Here is a 23,391-nt window from a genome sequence, read left to right as displayed (position 1 = left end):
CATGTTTCCTAACAGTGTTTTGCCTACCAGTAACCTTAAACTGGTGGAACTCAATCTCTTCAACTCTAATTCAGCATGAATTTCATGAGTTTGAACTTACATATAAAGAAATTATCTATCTAGCAAATAAAAGTCAATCAAGAATGGAAAGAACTATTATTCTACTCCAATCCTTGGAAAATAAATCTTAATGGTAAAATTTGTGAAGTTTTACAAAAGTTGGCAATTCTCAAAATTAAAATGTTAGCCAGATACAAAGTAAATTTAAAAATCAGGCAACAGGCTAAAAATCTGCTTTTAAGAACAGTATGTTAAGAAATGTATTATATATAAACTAACAATTATAATAAATTAATTGCTAGAAACTATAAAAGTACCTTAAATGGAATAGAAAGAAATCTAGTTATTAGTTACTAAATCCAACCTAGCTTCAGCTTTAGCTTTTATTTTTAAAATAATGTACCACTCTTTGGCAGAATCACCAATAAAAGTGTATTTAAGAAAAACAAATTCACCCACAAACCCAAGTTTAAGTAGGGAAGTGAATTTTATTTTAAAAGATTATTTTATTACATTTATACTCGACTCCTGCTTCCAGAAATATCATTTAGCCCTTTGAGAGCACTAACTTCTGAAATTTGAAAATAAACAATTTAATTTTAAATGACTATTACATTAGTAAATAAACATGAGAACATCTAAGTATATAGGTAGTGAAATTTTTAAAAAATATATTTAAAACACATAAGGAACAAAATTACTTTGTGGAAACAGCTCTACTTCATAACTTACCCAGTTAAAACCAGATACTATCTTTCAATGAAAATATAAGAAATGTCCCACTGAAATGTTATAGATGCATCCCTCAAAAAGAATTCATTTTAACTGCTAATTCAACTACTAAAGATTTAAATCAAATCATACTATTCCAAATAGGTTTTTAAAAAACTTTTAAAAGCCATTAGTATATATTATAATCCTTAAATTTGAATATCTTCAGTTGAGACCAGATTTGGCTCAAGTTTTTTTTTTTTTTAATTTCAAAGGTAGCAACCTATATATAGGAATGAATGAGCATCCTGAAGATGACTAATACCACAAAAGAAATTATTTTGACAAAAAAAAAATTGATTCTAAATGCCAGTTTTTACTTTTAATTGAGGCATGTCAAAATTTAAGTTTCTATGATACTTCTGAAGATCAACATAGCATATACTGAACCCCTTGGAAAAAAAGATTCTAAACAGAAAAATCACAAGCTGACTAGTGTGTTCGTAACTACAAGTTAATTAAATTCAATGGAAAATAATGAGATAGCTGTGGAAGTTAAGGGTTTTATACTTGTTTCCTCACATGAAACTGGCTAGCTTATGAAGGACCATCTTTTATTACCAATTAAGTGCACACTGCTGAAAAGCAAGAACAAGAGGACCAAGAGAATTTGTCTAGAATGATGAATAGCAACTACAATTTAAGGAACAGAATGTACTCACTATATAATCAAGAAGAAAAAGATAATTTACAGAAGGTATTAAGTGTAAAATGGCTGTCTTCTTGGCCTTACCTCAAGTTTTCCTGACAATATCTACCTGGGATGAAAAAGACAGTTTTAAAGAAATTTTAAAATACCTTACAAGAAAAAAATAAATGAAAACATATCAGCTCTTAAAAGTGAACAAAGAGAAAAAGATCTCTCTCTCTCTCTTACACACAACACACACACAAACTCACACACTCCCTCCTTCACTCCAGTACCTCTAGACCCTAGAAAGCTTTGCTTCCATAAGCCTGTTTAAGAAAATGATTTCACTTTCTCCAGACTTCTTGTATTCCTATTCATGTCCAATTTTTATAAATCAGTATCTGTCAAGATTAGTATGGTTATTTTAAAGATGAATAAACCTCATCAAGAAAAATAACTGGCAGCAGGAACCAAATAACTATGTTAATTACTAACATAAAATCATTTAATAGAGTCCAGAGTACAAGAAAATACTCAAACTTTAAATGATGGCTTTAGACACCACACAAACATGCACTCTCCATATCAAAACAATTTCTATGCCAGCTAAAACAAGAACAGGATAAACCTAAGATGCTGTTTTGAAATGCATGAACAAATACTTTCCTCTAAAATACTTAGCTTTATTAGAGAAACAGTACTACAAATAACAAAGGTTCAAACAACATTTGCTCTATTCTACTTACATATCATAAATAAGAAGCTTTGATGCAAGACACACACACTCCTTCACAATCTTTCCATATACACCCAAGCATTCTTATATCAAAATAAGCTGTTTACCAGCCAACCGTATGTGGTTGAATGATTAAAATGACCATCTATACTTTACATAGTAAAGCATTTTCAAAAATTTTAATGTACACAGTGGAAAAAAAGGAAAAAACAAAAACAAAAAAACACAGTAATTCTGAACACATGAGGAGTAATTAAGCAGCTTCATAATCAAACCAGGCTTCATTACTTGCAATAAGGGCAATTCTTTCCATTCTCCACCAAATACTTAAATTTCAATAGTATTAACATTAAAAGAAAACTCAAGTTGAAACCAAGTAACTGATGTGCTACTCAGCTTTTTAAATCTATAAGAAACTCTTCCCATGAGGTAAGGCAACTGAGTAATTTGATTGTATTAGACTGCATTAAACTAATTATACTTGATTTTTTTAATAACATGCTAAGTAAAAGGTATAACTTTTGGAAATACAACAATGAAAAGAGTTCTGAAACTATGAGTTGTGGTCTGGGGGAAAATATTAGCAATGTTGTCATTTTACTACTTGCATACTTTCTGCAAAAAGTGTGCCTAACAATGTCGGATGACCTATATTTTAAGCTTAAGTAAACATATCCTTACACATAAGACAAACTCATATGTTCTCCTTTAAGTACAATTTCTGCACATCATTTATGAGAAGGTGATTGAGAGGTAATAATTAAGGCCATCTAATATAGACAACTAAAGGGTTTTGCTTTAAGTAAAATAAGAACATGCTGCTTCATTTTCAATTATCACAGTATGAAACTGATGGTCCCAAAACTGCATTGCTGTTTTAAGCTCTAAAGTCATTCTTGAAAACAGACTTCCCTCTCATATTAGGTGAACGAAGTAAGAAGCTCTTCTGACATACCACTTTCACACTTCTCTATGGGAGGGAATGGAATATCCATCTAAATTCCATATGAATTGAGAATGACTAGTCCATATAAAATTCTAGAAAACAGTATACCACGTTGTAGAAGGCACTAAAGCTTCAGCTTGTGCTCCCATAGCCCATTTTGAAAACCCAGGTTTCTTTTTATAAATGGCACCTTTGCCAACTACAACTGACAACACACACTGCGATACTGTTCATAAGCTTGGAAATGTCAAGAGAGTTCAAAAAGAAATGCTTACTTTGTGGGGAGACCCAATGATTCTGAACACTGAATACTAATATATTATTAGTATTCAACACAGTTGTTCTTCCTTTTGAAAAAGAACAGTAGCATGCATTGTCAGTTGGTTTTTAATCCACTTATTTAAAGCAACTTTAATATGTAAAACTATTTTAAAGAAAAACTGCTGTCCTAAACAGTGAGCAAAAGAAAACACAATAGTGAGAATTTAACACAATCACTGTAAATCCTGTGAAGTCAATGTTAAAACTTCTTACATACTCCGCACTTACAAGGGTGTGTATATATTTGCACCAATTTCAAGCACATCATCAATCTGTAATATATTGAAATTTTAAAAAAAAGTAAAACAATACAAAATCAGTTACTAGCATTTTTTTAAAAGAGCCTCCAATGTTTATCTCCAGTCTTTAATGGATAGTACAAATTTCGATCTTTAATGTCCCATTTATTTTAATGGTTCTTGGCAAACACTTAACAAACCACATGACAAGTGTGTCAGCCACCATGGATATGCACAGCTTTTAGAAGATGAGGAGTTTGGGTAACACCTGTTATTTTCACGATGTCCATGCTTTATTTTCTTACTCAGTAACAAGATGGCCACAAAGTCACCTAACAACTAAAAAAGCTGTTAGCTCATATCTTTATGCTCTACTGGATTTCTTCACTGTTTAACATCTTGTTGAGAGAATTAAAAGCTTTGGATTCTATTCCAGCGTGGGTTTAGAGGTGCATTTGTAGGTCCTATACTGCTTCTGTTTTGGTAGAGAGGTTTTCTTCATTTGGTTGACAACTCCCATTTTGCTGTACTTTGTTTTCCTCAGTCCTTGGTGCATCCTTGTCATCTACTTCTTTTCCCACACTTGAATCTGGTTCTTTATTGTGCTCCTTCTCCTACAATGAATATTTAGGCATACATTTAATATTTTTCTCAAGAGTTACCAGCTATTACATCTAGCTCTGGCTAAAACTTTATCTTTTGTGAATCACTCAAACTGGGTATTATCTCCCATTACATTTTCATATAAATAGTATATACAAACATGTATCAATATGTCCTTTGTACTTCTAATAAAAGATAGGACAATCTATGGAGATTAAGTTAGAACAAAATAGGTAAATAGAAACTCTAGGGAAGAATTCAACAAACGTTGCTGACTGACTTGAAAGGTGGAACTGATCTGCTGAAAGTAAAATAGTTCCCATAGATGCCACGATAGATTTGTAATCTGGATACCAAAGAAGCAAAAACAAGGGAATGTAGAAAAGGAAATCACTATTCCTCCTACCAAAGACTGTTTAAGAACAGTCCAAATTCAGCTCTCAACTTAACAGAGAATTAAATGAGAACATATGGAACAGTGCCTGGAATGTATTAAGTGCTGAGGAGATATTATCAATGTTACTGACAATGATGATAAACCTCTATCAGTATGGGAATAAAAACTGTAAGATAAAAGCTTCAGAACTCATAACTGATTTCCAAACACAAATATACTTACCAGTAAAATAAGGGAATTAACCTAATTCACAAGTACTTAAAATATTTTATCAAAAAAATGAAGGAAAACAAAACAAAAACCCTTACCTGGTGGAATTTGGTTTTCCATTAATTATTCTAATTCAACAAACCTAACTTTGGTATATATTACAAAAGCAATGATAACATCACCTGTCAAACTTGCTAAAACACATATAGTGAGGAAAACGGCAACAAGTAAAAATATTCCAGTACATAGTTAAAATTTTTATTGTATGCCATTCTGTGATTCTCTAAAATAAGGAATGCAATTGTTTACACTAGTAAACATTACATTATTTAGTTCTTATCTTCAAAAATTAGGTTAAAAAACTACCAATTTAACAGATAGTACCAAAAACATACAAGGCACTGGTAGTATAAAATTACCTCTATGGAATAAAGAAGAACAATCTCAAACATTAATTATTCAAACCGTAAACACTGAACGACTTGCTTACTTTAAGTGAAGTACTGTTCTTCTCCACCTTTTCCTTCCCATCTCTGTCATTAGAACTCTTTCTTGTAGAGGCTGAACGTTCTCTCTCTCTTCTTTCACTGATGTGGTCCCTTTCTTTTTCTCTCTTTTTATCCTTCTTATTTCTGCTATAAGAATATTAATAATATGTCATTAACTTCTAAAAAAGTAAACACCCACTATATTGTTGACAAAATATTTTTACCTAACATTAATGCACTGTAAACAAGCGTATCAGTAACCTGGTGGACCAAATAACATAAATGAGTCCTGTAGCCCACCTAACTCCACCCCACACCCAGTTAATTTTTTTAAGACACACAAGTCATTAACGCAGAGGCCACCAAGTGTTCACATAAAACATAATTCTGTATTACCAATTTCTTAGTTTTGAAACATTTAAGGTTTATTTATCTACTGTAATCAGGATAAAACAAAACCAAATATATAATATTTTTTTACCCATCTTTTCAAAGTAAAAAATGAATAAGCAGAAAAGAATAAAAACGATAGAGAATCATGCATGGCTCTCAGGTAAGGCTGAATGACTTCTAGAAAAACATGGAACTTCAAATAGCCAATTATGCCATGTGCCCTCCCCTCTCATTCACAATTACAAAAAAGTCCCACCCACCATTTCAAGAGCAAACATTAAGCAGAAGATGGAATGAACAAGTTCCATTTGTAAAACTTACATATCCTTAAAATTAGAGGGAAAAAATGATGCATTTCATATCAGAAGCATAACAGACACCTTCTATTCAAAACAATTAGCCTTAATATGGAATTCTAAACTTTTCTGTCTTAATATTTTTAAAATAAACACAAAGATCAGGGGAACAAATAAAAACACTTAGGAAAAAGACCCAAGTACCTATGAAAATTCAATAAAACAAAGGGGTGACATCTCAAATCACTGGGGCAAAGTTCGTCTTTTATAAATAAAAGACTTGGGGACAACTGGATTATTATTTGGAAAGAGACAAAACTGGGTCCATATCTCATTCACATAAATAAATAAATCCAAACAGATTAGAGACTTAAATTTTTTACATGAATCAATACAAGTACTAGAAGAAAACATGAATAAATTTCTTTCTAACTTGAGTGAAGGGAAAGATTTTTTTTTAGCCATAAATAAAATTCCAGTTATGATAAAAGATTCATTAGTATGCCTACATAAACTTTTGCAAAGCAAAAAAATCAACAAAACAAAAACCACTACTAGCATATTCAAAATAAAATGACAAAGAAAAATACATTTGCAACATTATGTATGTGTATCTTTATACACAACTCTTAAAGCCAAAGAAACAACTACATCAAAACGAATGAGATTCTTGGGACCTTCCTGGTGGCAGTGGTTAAGAATCCGCCTGCCAATGCAGGGGACACGGGTTTGAGCCCTGGTCTGAAAAGATCCCACATGCCGCGGAGCAACTAAGCCCGTGCACCACAACTACTGAGCCTGAGCTCTAGAACCCATGCTCCACAACAGGAGAAGCCACCGCAATGAAAAGCTCGCACACCACAACAAAGAGTACCCCCAGCTCTCCACAACTAGAGAAAGCCCACATGCGGCAACGAAGACCCAAAGCAGCCAAAAATAAATAAATAAATTTTTTTTTTTTTTAAAAAAAGAATGAGAATCTTAGGAATAAATTTAACTAAAAAGGCAAAAAAACTGCTGAAAAGAAATAAAGACATAAATAAATGGAAAAACATCCCATGTTCTTGGATCAGAAGGCTTAGAGTTAAGATAACAATAGTATCTAAAGTGAGCTACAAATTCAATGCAATCCCTATCTAAATCCCATTGGCACTGTTGGCAGAAAAAGCAAAACCCATCCTAAAAATCATAGGATCTCCAGGGACATCAAATAGCCAAAACAATCTTTAAAATAACAAGAAAATTGGAAGACACACAATCTCTGGTTTTAAAACTTACTACAAAACTACAGTAATCAAAACAGTGTAGTACTGGCATAAGGAGAGACTTACAGACCAATGGAAAAGACAGAAATATATAGTCACATGTATGGTCAAATGATTTTTGATAAGGGTGCCAAGACCCATTCGACAGGGAAAGGACAAGCTTTTCAACAAATGGTGCTAGGAAAACTGGACATCCGCATGATAAAGAATGAAGTTTTAGACTCTTACCTTTCACCATATGTAAAAATTATCTCATAATAGATCAAAGACCTAAATATATAAACGAAAACTATAAAACCCTTAGAAGAAAACACAGGGGAAAATCTTCACGACACTGGTTTTGGCAATGATTTCTAGGATATGACAGCAAAAAGCAATGAAAGGAAAAAAACATAAATCTGAATTCATCAAAATTAAAAACTTTTGTGCATCAAAGGATACTTACTCAAAGAAAGTGAAAACACAACCCATAGTATAGGAGAAAAATACATGGAAATCATATTATCTGGTAATGGATTAACAACCAGAATATAAAGAACTACAACTTAACAAAAAACCGAATTATCTAATTCAAAATGGGCAAAAGACTAGAATAGACATTTCTCCAAAGTTGATACACAAATGGTAAATAAGCACATGAAAAGATGCCCAACATCACTAATCATTAGAGAAATGCAAATCAAAACCTTAATAAGATACCATTACACACTCACTAGAATGGCTATAATCAGAGACAGACAATAACAAGTGTCAGTGAGCACGTGGAGAAATTAGAACACTTATACATTGCCAATGGGAATATGGAATAGTGCAACCACTTCGGAAAACAGTTTGGCAGTTTCTCAAGAAGATAAAGAGAGGATTACTGTATGACTCAGCAATTACAACTCCTAGGTATAGAAACAAAAACGTGTCTACATCAAAACATGTACACAAATGTTCACAGCAGCATTATTTATAACAGCAAAAAAAATGGAAACAATACTAAATGTCCATCAACTAATGAATGGTTAAACAACAAATCCTGGTTTTATCCATAGTGGAATATTACTCACCCCTAAAAAGAAATGAAGTACTGATTAATGCTACAATATGCATGAACCTTGAAAATGTTACATTTAGTCAAAGAAGTCAGATACAAAAGACCGCACAGGGACTTCCCTGGTGGCACAGTGGATAAGACTCCATGCTCCCAATGCAGGGGGCCCGGGTTCGATCTCTGGTCAGGGAACTAGATCCCACATGCATGCTGCAACTAAGAGTTCGCATGCCACAACTAAGGAGCTGGTGAGCTGCAACTAAGGAACCCTGGAGCTGCAATTAAGGAGCCCACCTCCCACAACTAAGACCTAGTACAACCAAATAAATAAATAAATATTTTTTTTAAAAAAGGCCACACATATTATATGACTCTATATGAAATGTCCATAACAGGCAAATCCACAGAAACAGTAAGTAGATTAGTAGCTATAAGGAGCCATGGGGAGTAACTGCTAATAGGTACAGGCTTGCTTTCAAAGTGACAAAAAATGTTCTGGAACTAAGTAGCAGTGATAGTTGCACAAAACTGTGAACTCTTAAGAAAAATGCAATGAAAATTACTAAAAATCACTGAAATGCACAAAGCGTGAATTTTATTTTACATAAACTACTTCTCAATTTAAAAAATAACTCAAGAGGGTGCCTGCCAGCCACTAGTGGGGGACTCTGATGCCCAAGGAGACAGGAGGAACCCCAAAGTGAACCGGTAGGATGTAGGGGGACTGAGGGGGGAGGAGAAGAGGAGGGCAGACAGGATCGGCACCCCTGAGGCTGGGGAGATGAGGAGAGTCAGCGGGGAGGGACCCTCCAGAAAGAGCAGAAGAGGAATGGAGGGCGATTGCCTTGCCCACTCAGGCCGCAGAGCCTGCAGAGCTCCCAGGCTGGTGCCTCCCCTCCAAAGCCCCCTCCAAGCTGTGTGGGTCCTGGGGGCACAGGAGGGAGGCTGGGAGATCAGGAGAGGCATTGAGGAGGAGCCCTCTGGGAGCAGCGGGCAACTACCATGCCCACTCAGGCCCGGGGAGCCTACTGAGCTCCCAGACTGATCTCGTCCTCCAAAGCCCCCTCCAGGACGCATGGGTCCTTGGGGGCATAGGAGGGAGGCTGGGGACATAAGGAGAGGCAGGCAGGAGGGGCCCTCCCAGACTGGAGGAGAGGGAAAGGAGAGGAGGGTGTTTGCCCTGCCCACTAGAGCCCAGGAAGCCTGCTGGGCTCCCAGGTGAGGTTCCCTGCCCTCTGAGACCAGGGGTGGGGGGCATTCCTGGGCCCCTTCTGTTCCTTGAGCCTAAACCCCAGCTCCCCACAGCTCCCAGGGCCTCTTGCAGCCCTGGAGGTCCCGATCATTGGTCCCACCCACCACCCAAACCTCACTTTTGCTTAGGCCCCACCCTCCACAGCCAAGACCTCTCCCCTTGCCTTTTTTTTTCTTTTCCCTCCTCCTCTTTTTTACTATTGTGGTACTGCTGTACCTTCCAGTTGTTGATTCATCTGTATTTTTATTTTTATATTCTTCTGAATCTATCTGTTAGTTTCCTAGTCTAATTTTTTGTTATTTTTGTTTTTTGGGCACTGCAGGCAGCTTGCAGGGTCTTGGTCCAACGAGCCCAGGGTCAGGCCAAAGCTCCTGCGGTGGGAGCTCCGAGTCTGAACCACTGCACTAACAGAATCTCAGACCCCAGGGAATATTCATCAGAGTGAGGTCTCATGGGGTTCCTTATCTCGGCACCAAGACGCAGCTCTACCAAATAGCCTACGAACTCGAGTGTTGGAAGCCTCAGGCCAAAAACCAGTAAGACAGGAATACAATCCCACTCATTAAAAAAAAAAAAAAAAAAAAAAAAATGAGATGGCAAAAAAATATGTCAGATGAAGGAGCAAGGTAAAAACCTACAAGACAAAATAAATGAAGAGGAAATAGGTAATATACCTGAAAAAGAATTCAGAGTAATGAGAGTAAAGATGATCCAGAATCTTGGAAACGGAATGGAGGCACGGACTGAGAAAATACAAGAAATGTTTAACAAAGACCTAGAAGAACTAAAGAGCAAACAAACAGAGATGAACAACACAGTAACTGAAATGAAAAATACACTAGAAGGAATCAATAACAGAATAACTGAGGCAGAAGAATGAATGAGTGAGCAGGAAGACAAAATGGTGGAAATAACTGCTAAGGAGGAAAATAAAGAAAAAGAATGAAAAGAATTGAAGACAATCTCAGAGACCTCTGGGACAACACTAAACGCATCAACATTTGAATTATAGGTGTCCCAGAAGAAGAATAAAAAAAGAAAGGGTCTGAGAAAATACTTTAAGAGATTATAGTGGAAAACTTCCCTAACATGGGAATGGAAATAGTCACCCAAGTCCAGGAAGCACAGAGAGTCCCATACAGGATAAACCCTAGGAAAAACACACCAAGACACATATTACTAAAACTAACAAAAATTAAATTCAAAGAAAAAATATTAAAAGCAGCAGGGGAAAAACAAAAAGTAACATACAAAGAAATCCCCATAAGGTTATCAGCTGATTTTGCAGTGGAAACTGTGCAGGCCAAAGAGAGTGGCAGGATATACTTAAAGTGATAAAAGAGAAAAACCTACAACCAAAATTACTCTACCCAGCAAGGATCTCATTCAGATTCTATGGAGAAATTAAAACCTTTACAGACAAGCAAAAGCTAAGAGAATTCAGCACCACCAAACCAGCTTTACAACAAATGCTAAAGAAACTTCCCTAAGAGGGAAACACAAGAGAAGAAAAAGACCCACAAAAACAAACCCAAAACAATTAAGAAAATGGTAAAAGGAACATACATATTGAGTATAATCTTGAATGTAAATGGATTAAATGACCTAACCAAAAGACACAGACTGGCTGAATGGATACAAAAACAAAACCTGTATATATGCTCTCTATAAGAGACTCAATTCAGACCTAGGGCCACATACAGAATGAAAGTGAAGGGATGAAAACAGATATTCTGTGCAAATGGAAATCAAAAGAAAGATGGAGTAGCAATACTTGCATCATATAAAATAGACTTTAAAATAAAGATTATTACAGAGATAAGGAGGGACACTACATATTGATCAAAGGATCAATCCAAGAAGAAGATATAACAATTATAAACGCTTATGCACCCAACAGAGGAGCACCTCAATACATGAGGCAAATGCTAACAACCATGAAAGGAGAAATCGACAGGAACACAACAACAGTAGAGGACTTTAACACCCCACTTACAATAATGGACAGATCATCCAAACAGAAAATAAATAAGGAAACATAAGCTTTAAATGACACAATAAACCACACTGATCTAATTCATATTTATAGAACATTCCACCCCAAAGAGGCAAAATACACTTTCTTCTCAATTGCACATGGAACATTCTCCAGGATACGTCACATCTTGGATCACAAATCAAGCCTCAGAAAATTTAAGAAAATTGAAATCGTACCAAGCATCTCTTCTGACCACAACGCTATGAGACTGGAAATCAATTACAGGAAAAAAAACTGTAAAACACACAAATACATGGAGGCTAAACAGTGCGCTACTAAATAACCATGAATCACTGAAGAAATCAAAAAATACATAGAAACAAATTACAACGAAAACACGACGACCCAAAACCTATGGGACGCAGCAAAAGCAATTTTAAGAGGGAAGTATACAGCAATACAATCTCACCTCAAGAAACAAGAAAAATCTCAAACAATCTAACCCTACACTTAAAACAACTAGAAAAAGTGGAAGAAAACCCAAAGTCAGGTGAAGGAAAGAAATCATAAGAAAAGTGCAGAAATGAAATAGAAACAAAGAAAACAACAGCAAAGATCAATAAAAGTAAAAGCTGGTTCTTTGAGAAGATAAACAAAATTGATAAACCCTTAGCGAGATTCATCAGGAAAAAAAGGAGAGGACGGAAATCAATGAAATTAGAAATGAAAAAGGAGAAACACAATGATGCTGCAGAAATACAAAGGATTATAAAAGACTACTACAAACAACTGTATGCCAATAAAATGGACAACCACGAAGAAATAGACAAATTCTTGGAAAGGAACAATTTTCCAAGACTGAACCAGCAAAAATTAGAAAATATAAACAGACCTATCACAAATAATGAAATTGAAACTGTGATTAAAAATCTTCCAACCAAAGTCCAGGTCCAGATGGCTTCACAGGCAAATTCTATCAAACACTTAAAGAGTTAACACTGATCCTTCTCAAACTCTTCCAAACAACTGCAGAGCGAGAAACACTCTCAAATTCATTCTACAAAGCCATCATCACCCTGATACCAAAACCAGAAAAAGATATCACAAAAAAATAAAATTATAGACCAATATCACTGATGAACATACATGCAAAAAACCTGAATAAAATGCTAGCACTAGCAAACAGAATGCAACAGCACATTAAAAGGATCATACGCCATGATCAAGTGGGATTTATCTCAGGGATGCAAGGATCCTTCAATATACGTGAATCAATCAATATGATACACCACATTAACAAATTAAGGAATAAAAACTGTATGATCATCTCAGTAGATGCAGAAAAAGCTTTTTTGTTTGTTTTGCCGTACGGGGGCCTCTCACTGCTGTGGCCTCTCCTGTTGCGGAGTACAGGCTCGGACGTGCAGGCTCAGCGGCCATGGCTCACGGGCCCAGCTGCTCTGCGGCATGTGGGATCCTCCCGGACCAGGGCACAAACGCGTGTCCCCTGCATCGGCAGGCAGACTCTCAACCACTGCGCCACCAGGGAAGCCCAGAAAAAGCTTTTGACAAAATTCAACACCCATTTATGATAAAAACTCTCCAGAAAATGAACATAGAGGGAACCTACCTCAACATAATAAAGGCCACCTATGGCAAACCCACAGCAAGCATCACACTCAATGGTCAAAAACTGAAAGCATTTCCACTAAGACCAGGAATAAGACAAGGATGTACACTCTCGCCACTCTTATTCGACATAGTTTTGGAAGTCCTAGCTATGGCAATCAGAGAAGAAAAAGAAATAAAAGGAATACAAATGGGAAAAGAAGAAGTAAAACTGTCACTGTTTGCTGATGACATGACACTATACACAGAAAATCCTAAAGATGCCCCCAGAAAACTACTAGAACTAATCAATGAATGTGGTAAAGTTGCAGGATACAAAGCTAATGCCCAGAAATCTCTGGCATTCCTATATACCAACAATGAAAAATCAGAAAGAGAAATTAAAAGAAACACTCCCATTTACCACTGCAACAAAAAAAGTAAAATACCTAGGAATAAACCTGCCTAAGGAGGCAAAAGACTTGTACTCATAAAACTGTAAAACACTGGTGAAAGAAATCAAAGATAAGAAACACATGGAGAACTACACCATGTTCTTGGATTGGAAGACTCAATACTATGAAAATGACTATACTACCCAAAACAATCTATAGATTCAATGCAATCCCTAGCAAACTACCAATGGCATTTTTCACAGAACTAGAACAAAAACTTTCACAATTCGTATGGAAACACAAAAGACCCCAAGCAATCTTGAGAAAGAAAAACGGAGTTGTAGAAATCAGGCTCCATGACTTAAAACTATACCACAAAGCCACAGTAATCAAGACAGTATGGTACTGGCACAAAAGCAGAAATATAGACCAATGGTACCGGATAGAATACCTATAGATAAACCCACGCACATATGGGCACATAATTTACGACAAAGGAGGCAAGAACATACACGGTGGAGAAAAGACAGCCTCTTCGGTAAGTGGTGCTGGGATAACTGGACAGCTACACTTAAAAGAATGAAATTAGAACACTCCCTAACACCATACACAAAAATAAACTCCAAATGAATCAAAGACTTAAATGTAAGACCAGACACTATAAAACTCTTAGAGGAAAACATAGGAAAAACACTCTTTGACATGAACCACAGCAAGATCTTTTTTGACCCACCTCCTAGAGTGACAGAAATAAACAAATGGGATTCAATTAAACTTAAAAGCTTTTGCACAGCAGAGGAAACCATAAACAAGACAACCCTCAGAATGGGAGAAAATATTTGCAAACGAAACAACAGACAAAGGATTAATCTCCAAAGTATACAAATAGCTCAAGGAGTTCAACAGCAAAAAAACAAACAACCCAATTAAAAAATGGGCAGAAGACCTAAATAGACATTTCACCAAGGAAGACATACAGATGGCCAAGAGGCACATGAAAAGTTGCTCAACATCACTAATTACTAGAGAAATGCAAATCAAAACTACAACGAGGTATCACCTCACACTGGTCAGAATGTCCGTTATCAAAAAATCTAGAAACAATAAATGCTGGAAAGGGTGTGGTGAAAAGGGAACCCTCCTGCACTGTTGGTGGGAATGTAAATTGATACAGCCACTATGGAGAACAGTATGGAGGTTCCTTACAAAACTGAAAATAGAACTACCGTATGACCCAGCAATCCCACTACTGGGCAGATACCCTGAGAAAACCATAATTCAAAAAGAAACATGTACCACAATATTCACTGCAGCACTATTTACAATAGTCAAGACATGGAACCAACCTAAATCTCCATCGATAGGTGAATGGATAAAGAAGATGTGGCACATATATACAATGGAATATTACTCAACCATAAAAAGAAACCAAACTGAGTTATCTGTAGTGAGGTGGATAGACCTAGAGTCTGTCATACAGAGTGAAGTAAGTCATAAAGAGAAAAACAAATACCATATGCTAACACATATATATGGAATCTTAAAAAGAAAAAAAGTGGTACTGATGGGCAGGAATAAAGAGGTACACATAGAAAACGGACTTGAGGACACAGGGTGGGAAGGCAAAGCTGGGGCAAAGTGAGAGTAGCATCAACATATGTACACTACCGAATGTAAAATAGTTGGCTGCTGGGAAGCAGCAGCATGGCACAGGGAGATCGGCTCGGTGCTTTGCAATAATAACCTAGAGGGGTGGGATAGAGAGCATGGGAGGGAGGCTCAAGAGGGAGGGGATACTGGGACGTGTGTATGCATATGGCTGATTCGCTGTGTTGTGCAACAGAAACTAACACAGTATTGTGAAGCAGTTATACTCCAATAAAGATCTATTTTTAAAAATTAAATTTAATTTAATTTAAAAAATAAAATAAAATAAAAAATAGCTCAGGATGGAAGTGGGGCTGGGTATAGTCACTGACCATACACACACACACACACACACATACACACACACACATACACACACACAATGTATATAGTGATAGTGGTGAATGCTGTCTTTTGTGAAGAAAAGAAGAAATTCAAATACATGTATCTGCTTAATTTTGCAAAAAGAAACACAAGGAAAGAAACAATTGATCACTTACAGAGGGTGGATGCAGACTAAAGTAAAAGGAATGGGGAAGGAAGTGACACTTTGCAAATATAAATACCTTTTTTTCTATTTTGAGTTCACAACTGAGAAAAGTTTTGACTTTCATGAGCAAAGTATTTAAAAAAAAAAATTGGCATACCTCCTAAATATCCTATGCCTTCCTTTATTCTCACCTAAAAATAATAACCCACAAACAAATAAACAAAAGAGCCCCCTGCTGGGAAACACTCTCCTTCTACCCTGGGAAAGCTTTTTAAAAGTTTCTCTTCTAGGCTTCCCTGGTGGCGTAGTGGTTGAGAGTCCACCTGCTGATGCAGGGGACATGAGTTTGTGCCCCGGTCTGGAAAGATCCCACATGCCACAGAGTGGCTAGGCCCGTAAGCCATGGCCGCTGAGCCTGCACGTCCAGAGCCTGTGCTCCGCAACAGGAGAGACCTCCTCAGTTTTAGCACATGCTTTCAACCTACCTCCTAGGGGATGGAGACCTAGAAGATTTCCTTTTTATGGTTTTTGATGTTCTTGGCGATCTGGAAGAACTCCTGCTCCTCCTCCTACGCCTTTCCCTGAAAGTCAAAAATATGTCATTTTAAAAAACAGTAATTTAAATAAAAGATAATACAAATACACAAAATCAAAAGGGTCCTTAATGCTCTCAAGTGAATACTATTCTTTACAGGCCAGTTTAAACTAATGTCTTTCATGAAAATGTTCTATTATCTAATTCTAGTACAGGTCAAATTATGAACTGTAAATTTTACAGACCAATGAAAACATATTCTAAGATTTCATATCAGAAAGGGTAGACAACCTCCTTTTCACCTGATTTCTTGAGTAGAAAAAATAGTAATGGATGTTTCACATTCTCTCTCAAGTCAAACATGTTCTTCCTCAGCACCTAAAGCATGTGATCCTTTGTCATGCATCTAGCTCCTTGCTGCCCCACTGTGGATTATTTTTTAACAAGGTAACAGGCCCTTTTCAAGAAGTGAAAGGTAAATGGGCTTAAAAAATGTGAACTTTTTAAACCCAAGTATGTAGAATGTCTCTAAACATTAATTCATTTGACAGAGAAATTGCTTTTATACCCTTAACCTACCACTTCATTATTATTGCTCTATTCATTTAAAATTGGGCACACAAGTTGCTTAGATGTAAGGAAATTACTTAAAACCTGGGATTTAAATATGAAGAAGTCAAAAATAATTATTAAATAGATTAAGTTTTATTATTATTAAAAACTATTTTGCTTATTAACACATTACCAAATGATGCATACTCTAATAAACTATTTCATTTATAAGGGTGGTCAACTTAGAAACAATGAATTTCAAGATGTCTATTATTCAGGTGATGAGGTATAAGGGTACATTTATTAAATGATTAATGTAGCCAATGACCTATCTCACAAGAAGCTCTGACAATTAGTGGCCACATAGCTGAAACAACCAAATCCTCTAGAATTCAAGTTCTCCTTATCACCTCAGTAAGCTGATTCTAGGCTAATGAAACATTTTGTGTACATTTTTTCCTCTGTAAAATAAAAAACTAGACAATGTTCATATGTGGTATACACAGTAGATGTTATGACCAAAAGAGCTCAAGAACTTTGAGAACACAAATAAATCAATTCCAACTCTACCTAAGGTTCTCTCCTTCATTACCCAATTTTATTTCCAAGTCACCCCAAAATTATACTTCCTAATATGGAAATTAGATGACGTTATTCCATTTAATCAATTCCATCCTGTAAGAGCACCTCCCTACCCCCACAAAAGAACCACAAGTACTTTTTTCATAGCATGAGAGTATCAGTGTATTCCAGACTTTAGGTTTACACAAAATGGCTCCATCTTCATCAGTGTAACTCTTTACCTGTATGTTTAGGGAGCACTATGCACAGGTGGGCATCTAATAATTACCAGTTAGTGATAATGAGAGCTAGGGCTGGACAGACAGGAAGCTAGAATGTCAGTTAGTCGAGAAAGAAGCTGTCAGCTCTAATATGCAGAATTGGAGTAGATTAGGCTTACATTAAAATTTTAGTTCCATATCTTACCAACTGCACGACTGGGGTCATATTACTTTATCTGAGACTCAGTTTTTCCTACTGAAAAATGGAGATAACTCAAGTCTTGTAGTTTTGTTATGAGGATCAGGATAATACCTGTGAAGTACCAAGCTTAGTGTCTGGTGCACAGCAGGTGCTCAGTAAATATGTTCTCCTTCCCTTTGATGGTCTCATCCTTATTAATTGTAATTCCAAGCATTAAAAGTTTTTAAATATCAAAATTTTTCCTTAAAAATGTAGCTCAGAAGACAATGTTGAAAATAAAAACACTAAGTAGACTATTATTCTGGGCAGTTAAGAGGTTTCCCATTCACTAAACAAATCAGAGCACCTGAAAGGAAGAAAAATACTAAAAGATAAGAAATGGTAACTCTTCAGCAAGCTCTTCTGAAAGCATGAAACATTCCAAACTGCTGAACCTTTAGGAACTAACATTAGTCAGCCTTTATTCTCCAGGCCCCAGAAGTTATCTAAGAACTAAGAACTCAATGTGAACATCTACACTTTCTTAAGTATCAAGCAACTCAAAATGACCCAAGAAAAAATTATAAACATTTCAAAGTCATCAGAAAAAGTAAATTCAACTGAATTTTAAAGGAATCAAGGGGACTTCCCTGGTGGCGCAGCGGTTAAGAATCTGCCTGCCAATGCAGGGGACACAGGTTCAATCCCTGGTCCAGAAAGATGCCTCAGGGCAACTATGCCTATGTGCCACAACTACTGAGCCTGCACTCGAGAGCCCACATGCCACAACTAATGAAGCCCATGGTGCCAAAAGTACTGAAGCCCGCGCACCTAGAGCCCATACTCCACAACAAGAGAAGCCACCGCAATAATAAGTCCATGCACCGCAACAAAGAGTAGCCCCCACTATCCACAACTAGAGAAAGCCCACATGCAGCAATGGAGACCCAAGGCAGCCAAAAATAAAAATTAATTAATTTTTTTAAAAGGAATCAAAATATTATTTGGTGTTGTGAAGGGCAATGTCTAATGATCACAAAAACAAAGGAATGTGTAAAACACAACCAATAAAATAACTGCAGTAAAGATGCAGTCTGCAAGGCTCAACTGATACCCCCAGCAAATGAGTTATTTTCTTCAGGTTTTGGTTCAATGTGCTGAAATATGGCAATGACCTACTGATTTGAAGTCACATTTTAACATATACTGTTGCTTTCAACTATATACTTCTGACGCATTTTTTAAAAGCCAGTACCAAGTACTGGTTAGAGTCCTCAATTAAACAATCTCTAAAAAGAGGAGAAAGAGCTACTATACTACTATACTTCTAACTAAAGTGCAGAGCAGATGGAAAATTTCCTGAGCTTTGGTTTCCTCATGTTTTAAAACCATGATAACAGTCTTCTCACAGGCTTACTGTGAGGATCAAATAAGATCAGTCATGAAAAACTCTGCTGAGACACAAAATCTGGCATATGATAAAGCACTCAATAAATGCTTGCAATTATCTTCTATTAACTAGCCAAAGACTAGTATTAAGAATAAGCTGTTAGGGCTTCGCTGGTGGCACAGTGGTTGGGAGTCCACCTGCTGATGCAAGGGACGCGGGTTCGTGCCCCAGTCCAGGAGGATCTCACGTGCCACGGAGCGGCTGGGACCATGAGCCATGGCCGCTGGGCCTGCGCTCTGCAATGTGAGAGGCCGCAGCAGTGGGAGGCCCTTGTACCGCAAAAAAAAAAAAAAAAAAAAAAAAAGAATAAGCTGTTAAAACAAAGTTTAAAAATGTTCATTGCAGCTCTATTTACGATAGCCAGGACACGGAAGCAACCTAAGTGTCCATCAACAGATGAATGGATAAAGAAGATGTGGCACATATATACAATGGAATATTACTCAGCCATAAAAAGAAATGAAACTGAGTTATTTATCATGAGGTGGATAGACCTGGAGTCTGTCATACAGAGTGAAGTAAGTCAGAAGGAGAAAAACAAATACCGTATGCTAACACATATATTTGGACTCTAAGGAAAAAAAAAATGTCATGAAGAGATTAGTGGTAGGATGGGAATAAAACACAGACCTACTAGAGCATGGACTTGAGGATATGGGGAGGGGGAAGGGTAAGCTGTGACGAAGTGAGAGAGTGGCAGGGACATATATACACTATCAAATGTAAATTAGATAGCTCGGTGGGAAGCTGCCGCATAGCACAGGGAGTTCACCTCTGTGCTTTGTGACCACCTAGAGGGGTGGGATAGGGAGGGTGGGAGAGAGGGTGATGCAAGAAGGAAGAGATATGGGAACATATGTATATGTATAACTGATTCACTTTGTTGTAAAGGAAAAACTAACACACTATTGTAAAACAGTTATACTCCAATAAAGATGTTTAAAAAAATAAAAATAAAAAATAAATAAAAGGCAGCCTGATAAATTCCCCATTCAAAAAAAAAAATTAGGAAATATATAGTCCGTTGTCTCAGAAATTATGTTCTATGAAAAACCATTTTTAAATATCTTTAAAACTTGCAAAAAAATATTTTTAAAGTATTTTTAAGATATAGTTTAACACAACTTGGGAACTTCCATTTATTTATAGTCACAATATCATCTGGAGCAATGGATGTAGGTTTGAGATAATCTTGAATTAAGGAAGGTCCTCATTTTGCTGATGTTACTATGGCAACCTGCTGCCACCTGGTGGCAGTGTACCTATTAATAAATAGTCCTAAGAAAAAAGCAAATCCTTAACAACAAATTAAAAAATGAAAACCAAAATTTAAACGTCATGTATTCACAAAGTAGAGCAGTAAAAATGAACCTAGGTGACGAAAAGGACTCATACTGTAACTTCAGAAATAATTTTATATATTAAAATTTACCACATCATTCCAAAGAAATATAGACACCTAAGAAGTCAATTTCTCTACATAAAAAAAAAAAAAAAAAAAAAGAAAAGAAAAAAAACTTGCCCCTGCCATCCACCCTCCAAGAAAATAATAAGCAGCAGCAACAGCAGCCACTGACACCACTGCCAGGTTAAAATAGTGGATTACAAAGGACAGTTAACTTTTCAAGTAATTCTGGCCAATACTCTCTCTTCCTCCTCATAGATTCAATACTGTAGCAATCCCTCTGCTAGAGAAATGTCTACTCTGCTATCAGAGGGAAATGTTTTGATATTATTGTACTGATTCCACTGTGCACAATTATCTTTTTGCTCCAGTTAAAATTTATGTTTTCATTTGTCATCATTTGATGATTTATCATCAAGCCCTTTGGTAAAAACTTTAAGCATTATCAAACCTGCTGGAACTACGAGATCTTCTTGATGCATTGTAACTTCTGGGTGGTGTTCTGGACTTTTTATCCTTCTTTCTTTTCTCATCTATCTCTTTGGATCTGTCCTTTTCTCGTTCCTTTTCTTTGTCCTGTTCCTTCTCCTTCTCTTTGTCTCGTTCCTTTTCATGCTCTTTTTCCCGCTCTCTCTCTCTGTCCTTCTCCTTGTCTTTATCTCGGTCCTTTTCCCGTTCTTTATCCCGGTCTTTATCTTTGTTTTTACCCCGTTCCTTTTCTTTTTCACGTTCCTTTTCCCTATCTCTCTCTTTTTCCCTTTCCTTTTCTCTATCTTTTTCTTTCACTCTTTCCTTTTCCTTGATTTTTTCTCGGTTGTCTTTTCTTTTGTCCCTTTAAAAACAAAAGTAAATAAATAAATTCACAACGAAAATAATTCTACTCCCCAACAGGACCTCATTCTCTTTCCTCAACAATTATCAACACAAAACAATGTTTAATAGCTGTAAGACATTACATATAAGTTTCTAAATAATTTATGTATACATGAAGCTGCTAAATGAAACAATTATCAGGCTGAATTTAGTCTGGAAATCTCATGAGTCATACTAACCATCAGATTCAAATCAATGACAATCGATATTAAATCATTACTGAAACAATCAGAAAAAAGTTTAATTTCTTTCATTAAAAATTTAAACAACAGATTTTTAACAAATGAGGTCATGAGAAAACTACCCTTAATTTCCAAAAAACTCACCGTGAACGCGAACGACTCCTTGACTTCCGCCTCTCCCTTGATTTAGAGCGTTTTTTATGAGGGCTCTTAGATCTACGTCTATCTTTTTGTCTTGAACGTGATCTATTATGGGATCTACTCCTAAAGAAAAACAAATTGTTAGAATATCAAAACTTATTCTTAGAATTTCAATTTATAAATATTTAAGATCTTTCAAATAAGAGAATTTTAAAACCAATCCTGACAGTGTTTATAAATATTTTAAAATTTTCTATTATATAATGCTTCAAAATTAGATTATCTGACATAAATTTATTTATTGGAAACTTCACCAGACAGTTCATTGTCCAGAACACAAAGATAGAAACAGAAAAAGAATTTAAGTTATTTCCTATGTCAGACTTAAGTTGACAGTTTCAGGTGTGGCTTTCTTTTGCTAAATATTACACGGCTCAATTAAAACAGACAACTTCTCCCATGGTCCAAGTTTTCATACCAAAAATTGTCTTTAACTCTTGACTTGCATGTAATGTTACTGCTTGTGGCTATAACTTATCTTTGACAGGGAGTAGTGGTTATATGGTTCAATGGTTTCTACAAATGACTGTGTGCTATTTGTCATAACACATACTAAGAAGAATGCATAGGGAAGCACAGTACTACTGATGGTGCTAGTGTGACAGGAAACCAAACATCTTACTCATGAGTTAAAGCTAAATATAATCAAATGTTGAATTTGCAAAGCCTTGATTTTATTACATAAACAAAGCTATTAAAAGAAACCTTTATTACTGGAATTCTTGGAGAAAAAATAACTTTTTTAAATTCTGAAATTCTCCAGGCTCCTTTCCCAACTGAAATAATAGCTTATATAATGTGATGTTTTTCATAATGAGGTATCCTAGGAACTATTTATTTAAATGTAACCAAACTGAAGGCATACAACTTAAACAACAAAGGGATGAGACTCACCGGCTTCGGAGTTAAACAATCTGGCTCTGACACTCAGTTCTGCCACACAATTGCTGTGAGAACTCTGGCTAATCACTTAACCTCTCTAAGCCTGAGTTTCTTCATCTAAAAACTGGAGTAAGAATCATACCTATACCTCCTAGAACTGTCATGAGAATTAAAACAGATGATATACGGAAAACTGCCTAACAGTGAGTGCAGAGTAAATGATTAAAAATCCTATCTCAATATCTGCATCATCATCATTATTAACAATTAACATAAATGAAAACTTTAAGTTATATCTCTATTTATTCCAAGGGGTCACATGAACGTCTACAAGTATGCCTTATATAGTTAAAACTCATCTTGATAGTAATATCTTCATGAATTAAGTTAAAACAAATATCTATAAAAGAAATACATATAGTTAAATGCTTGTGCTATGCCATGAAACCAGAAAAGTCTCCAGACAATCCTCAATTAAGTAATGATCTTGTTCTTAAAACACATTTTTCAGTTAGTTCAAATTTGTTTTCCAACAGCTAATTTTTAACTGAACCACTCATCTATTATACACTTATCTTCATAC

The 23,391-nt window shown here is 35.9% G+C and overlaps 1 protein-coding gene across 3 annotated transcripts in view; it reads right to left on the bottom strand.

Moving 5' to 3' along the window:
* Positions 1-528: 528 nt before the first annotated feature.
* SREK1 (splicing regulatory glutamic acid and lysine rich protein 1) overlaps positions 529-23,391 on the bottom strand; it is a 56,392-nt gene continuing 33,529 nt past the window's right edge. For all 3 annotated transcript variants that reach the window (XM_059062273.2, XM_067031052.1, XM_059062279.2), the window contains 5 exons: positions 21,870-21,989; positions 21,122-21,502; positions 16,251-16,346; positions 5,405-5,549; positions 529-4,318 (listed from right to left, as the gene is read on the bottom strand). In XM_059062273.2, coding sequence (XP_058918256.1) covers positions 4,169-4,318; positions 5,405-5,549; positions 16,251-16,346; positions 21,122-21,502; positions 21,870-21,989 — 892 coding nt within the window. In that variant the 3' untranslated portion in view covers positions 529-4,168. The remainder of the gene's footprint in view (positions 4,319-5,404; positions 5,550-16,250; positions 16,347-21,121; positions 21,503-21,869; positions 21,990-23,391) is intronic.

This window comes from Kogia breviceps, chromosome 4 (genome assembly GCF_026419965.1).
Source record: "Kogia breviceps isolate mKogBre1 chromosome 4, mKogBre1 haplotype 1, whole genome shotgun sequence".
Taxonomy (NCBI): Eukaryota; Metazoa; Chordata; class Mammalia; order Artiodactyla; family Physeteridae; genus Kogia; species Kogia breviceps.
This window is presented reverse-complemented; position numbering and strand designations above follow the sequence as displayed.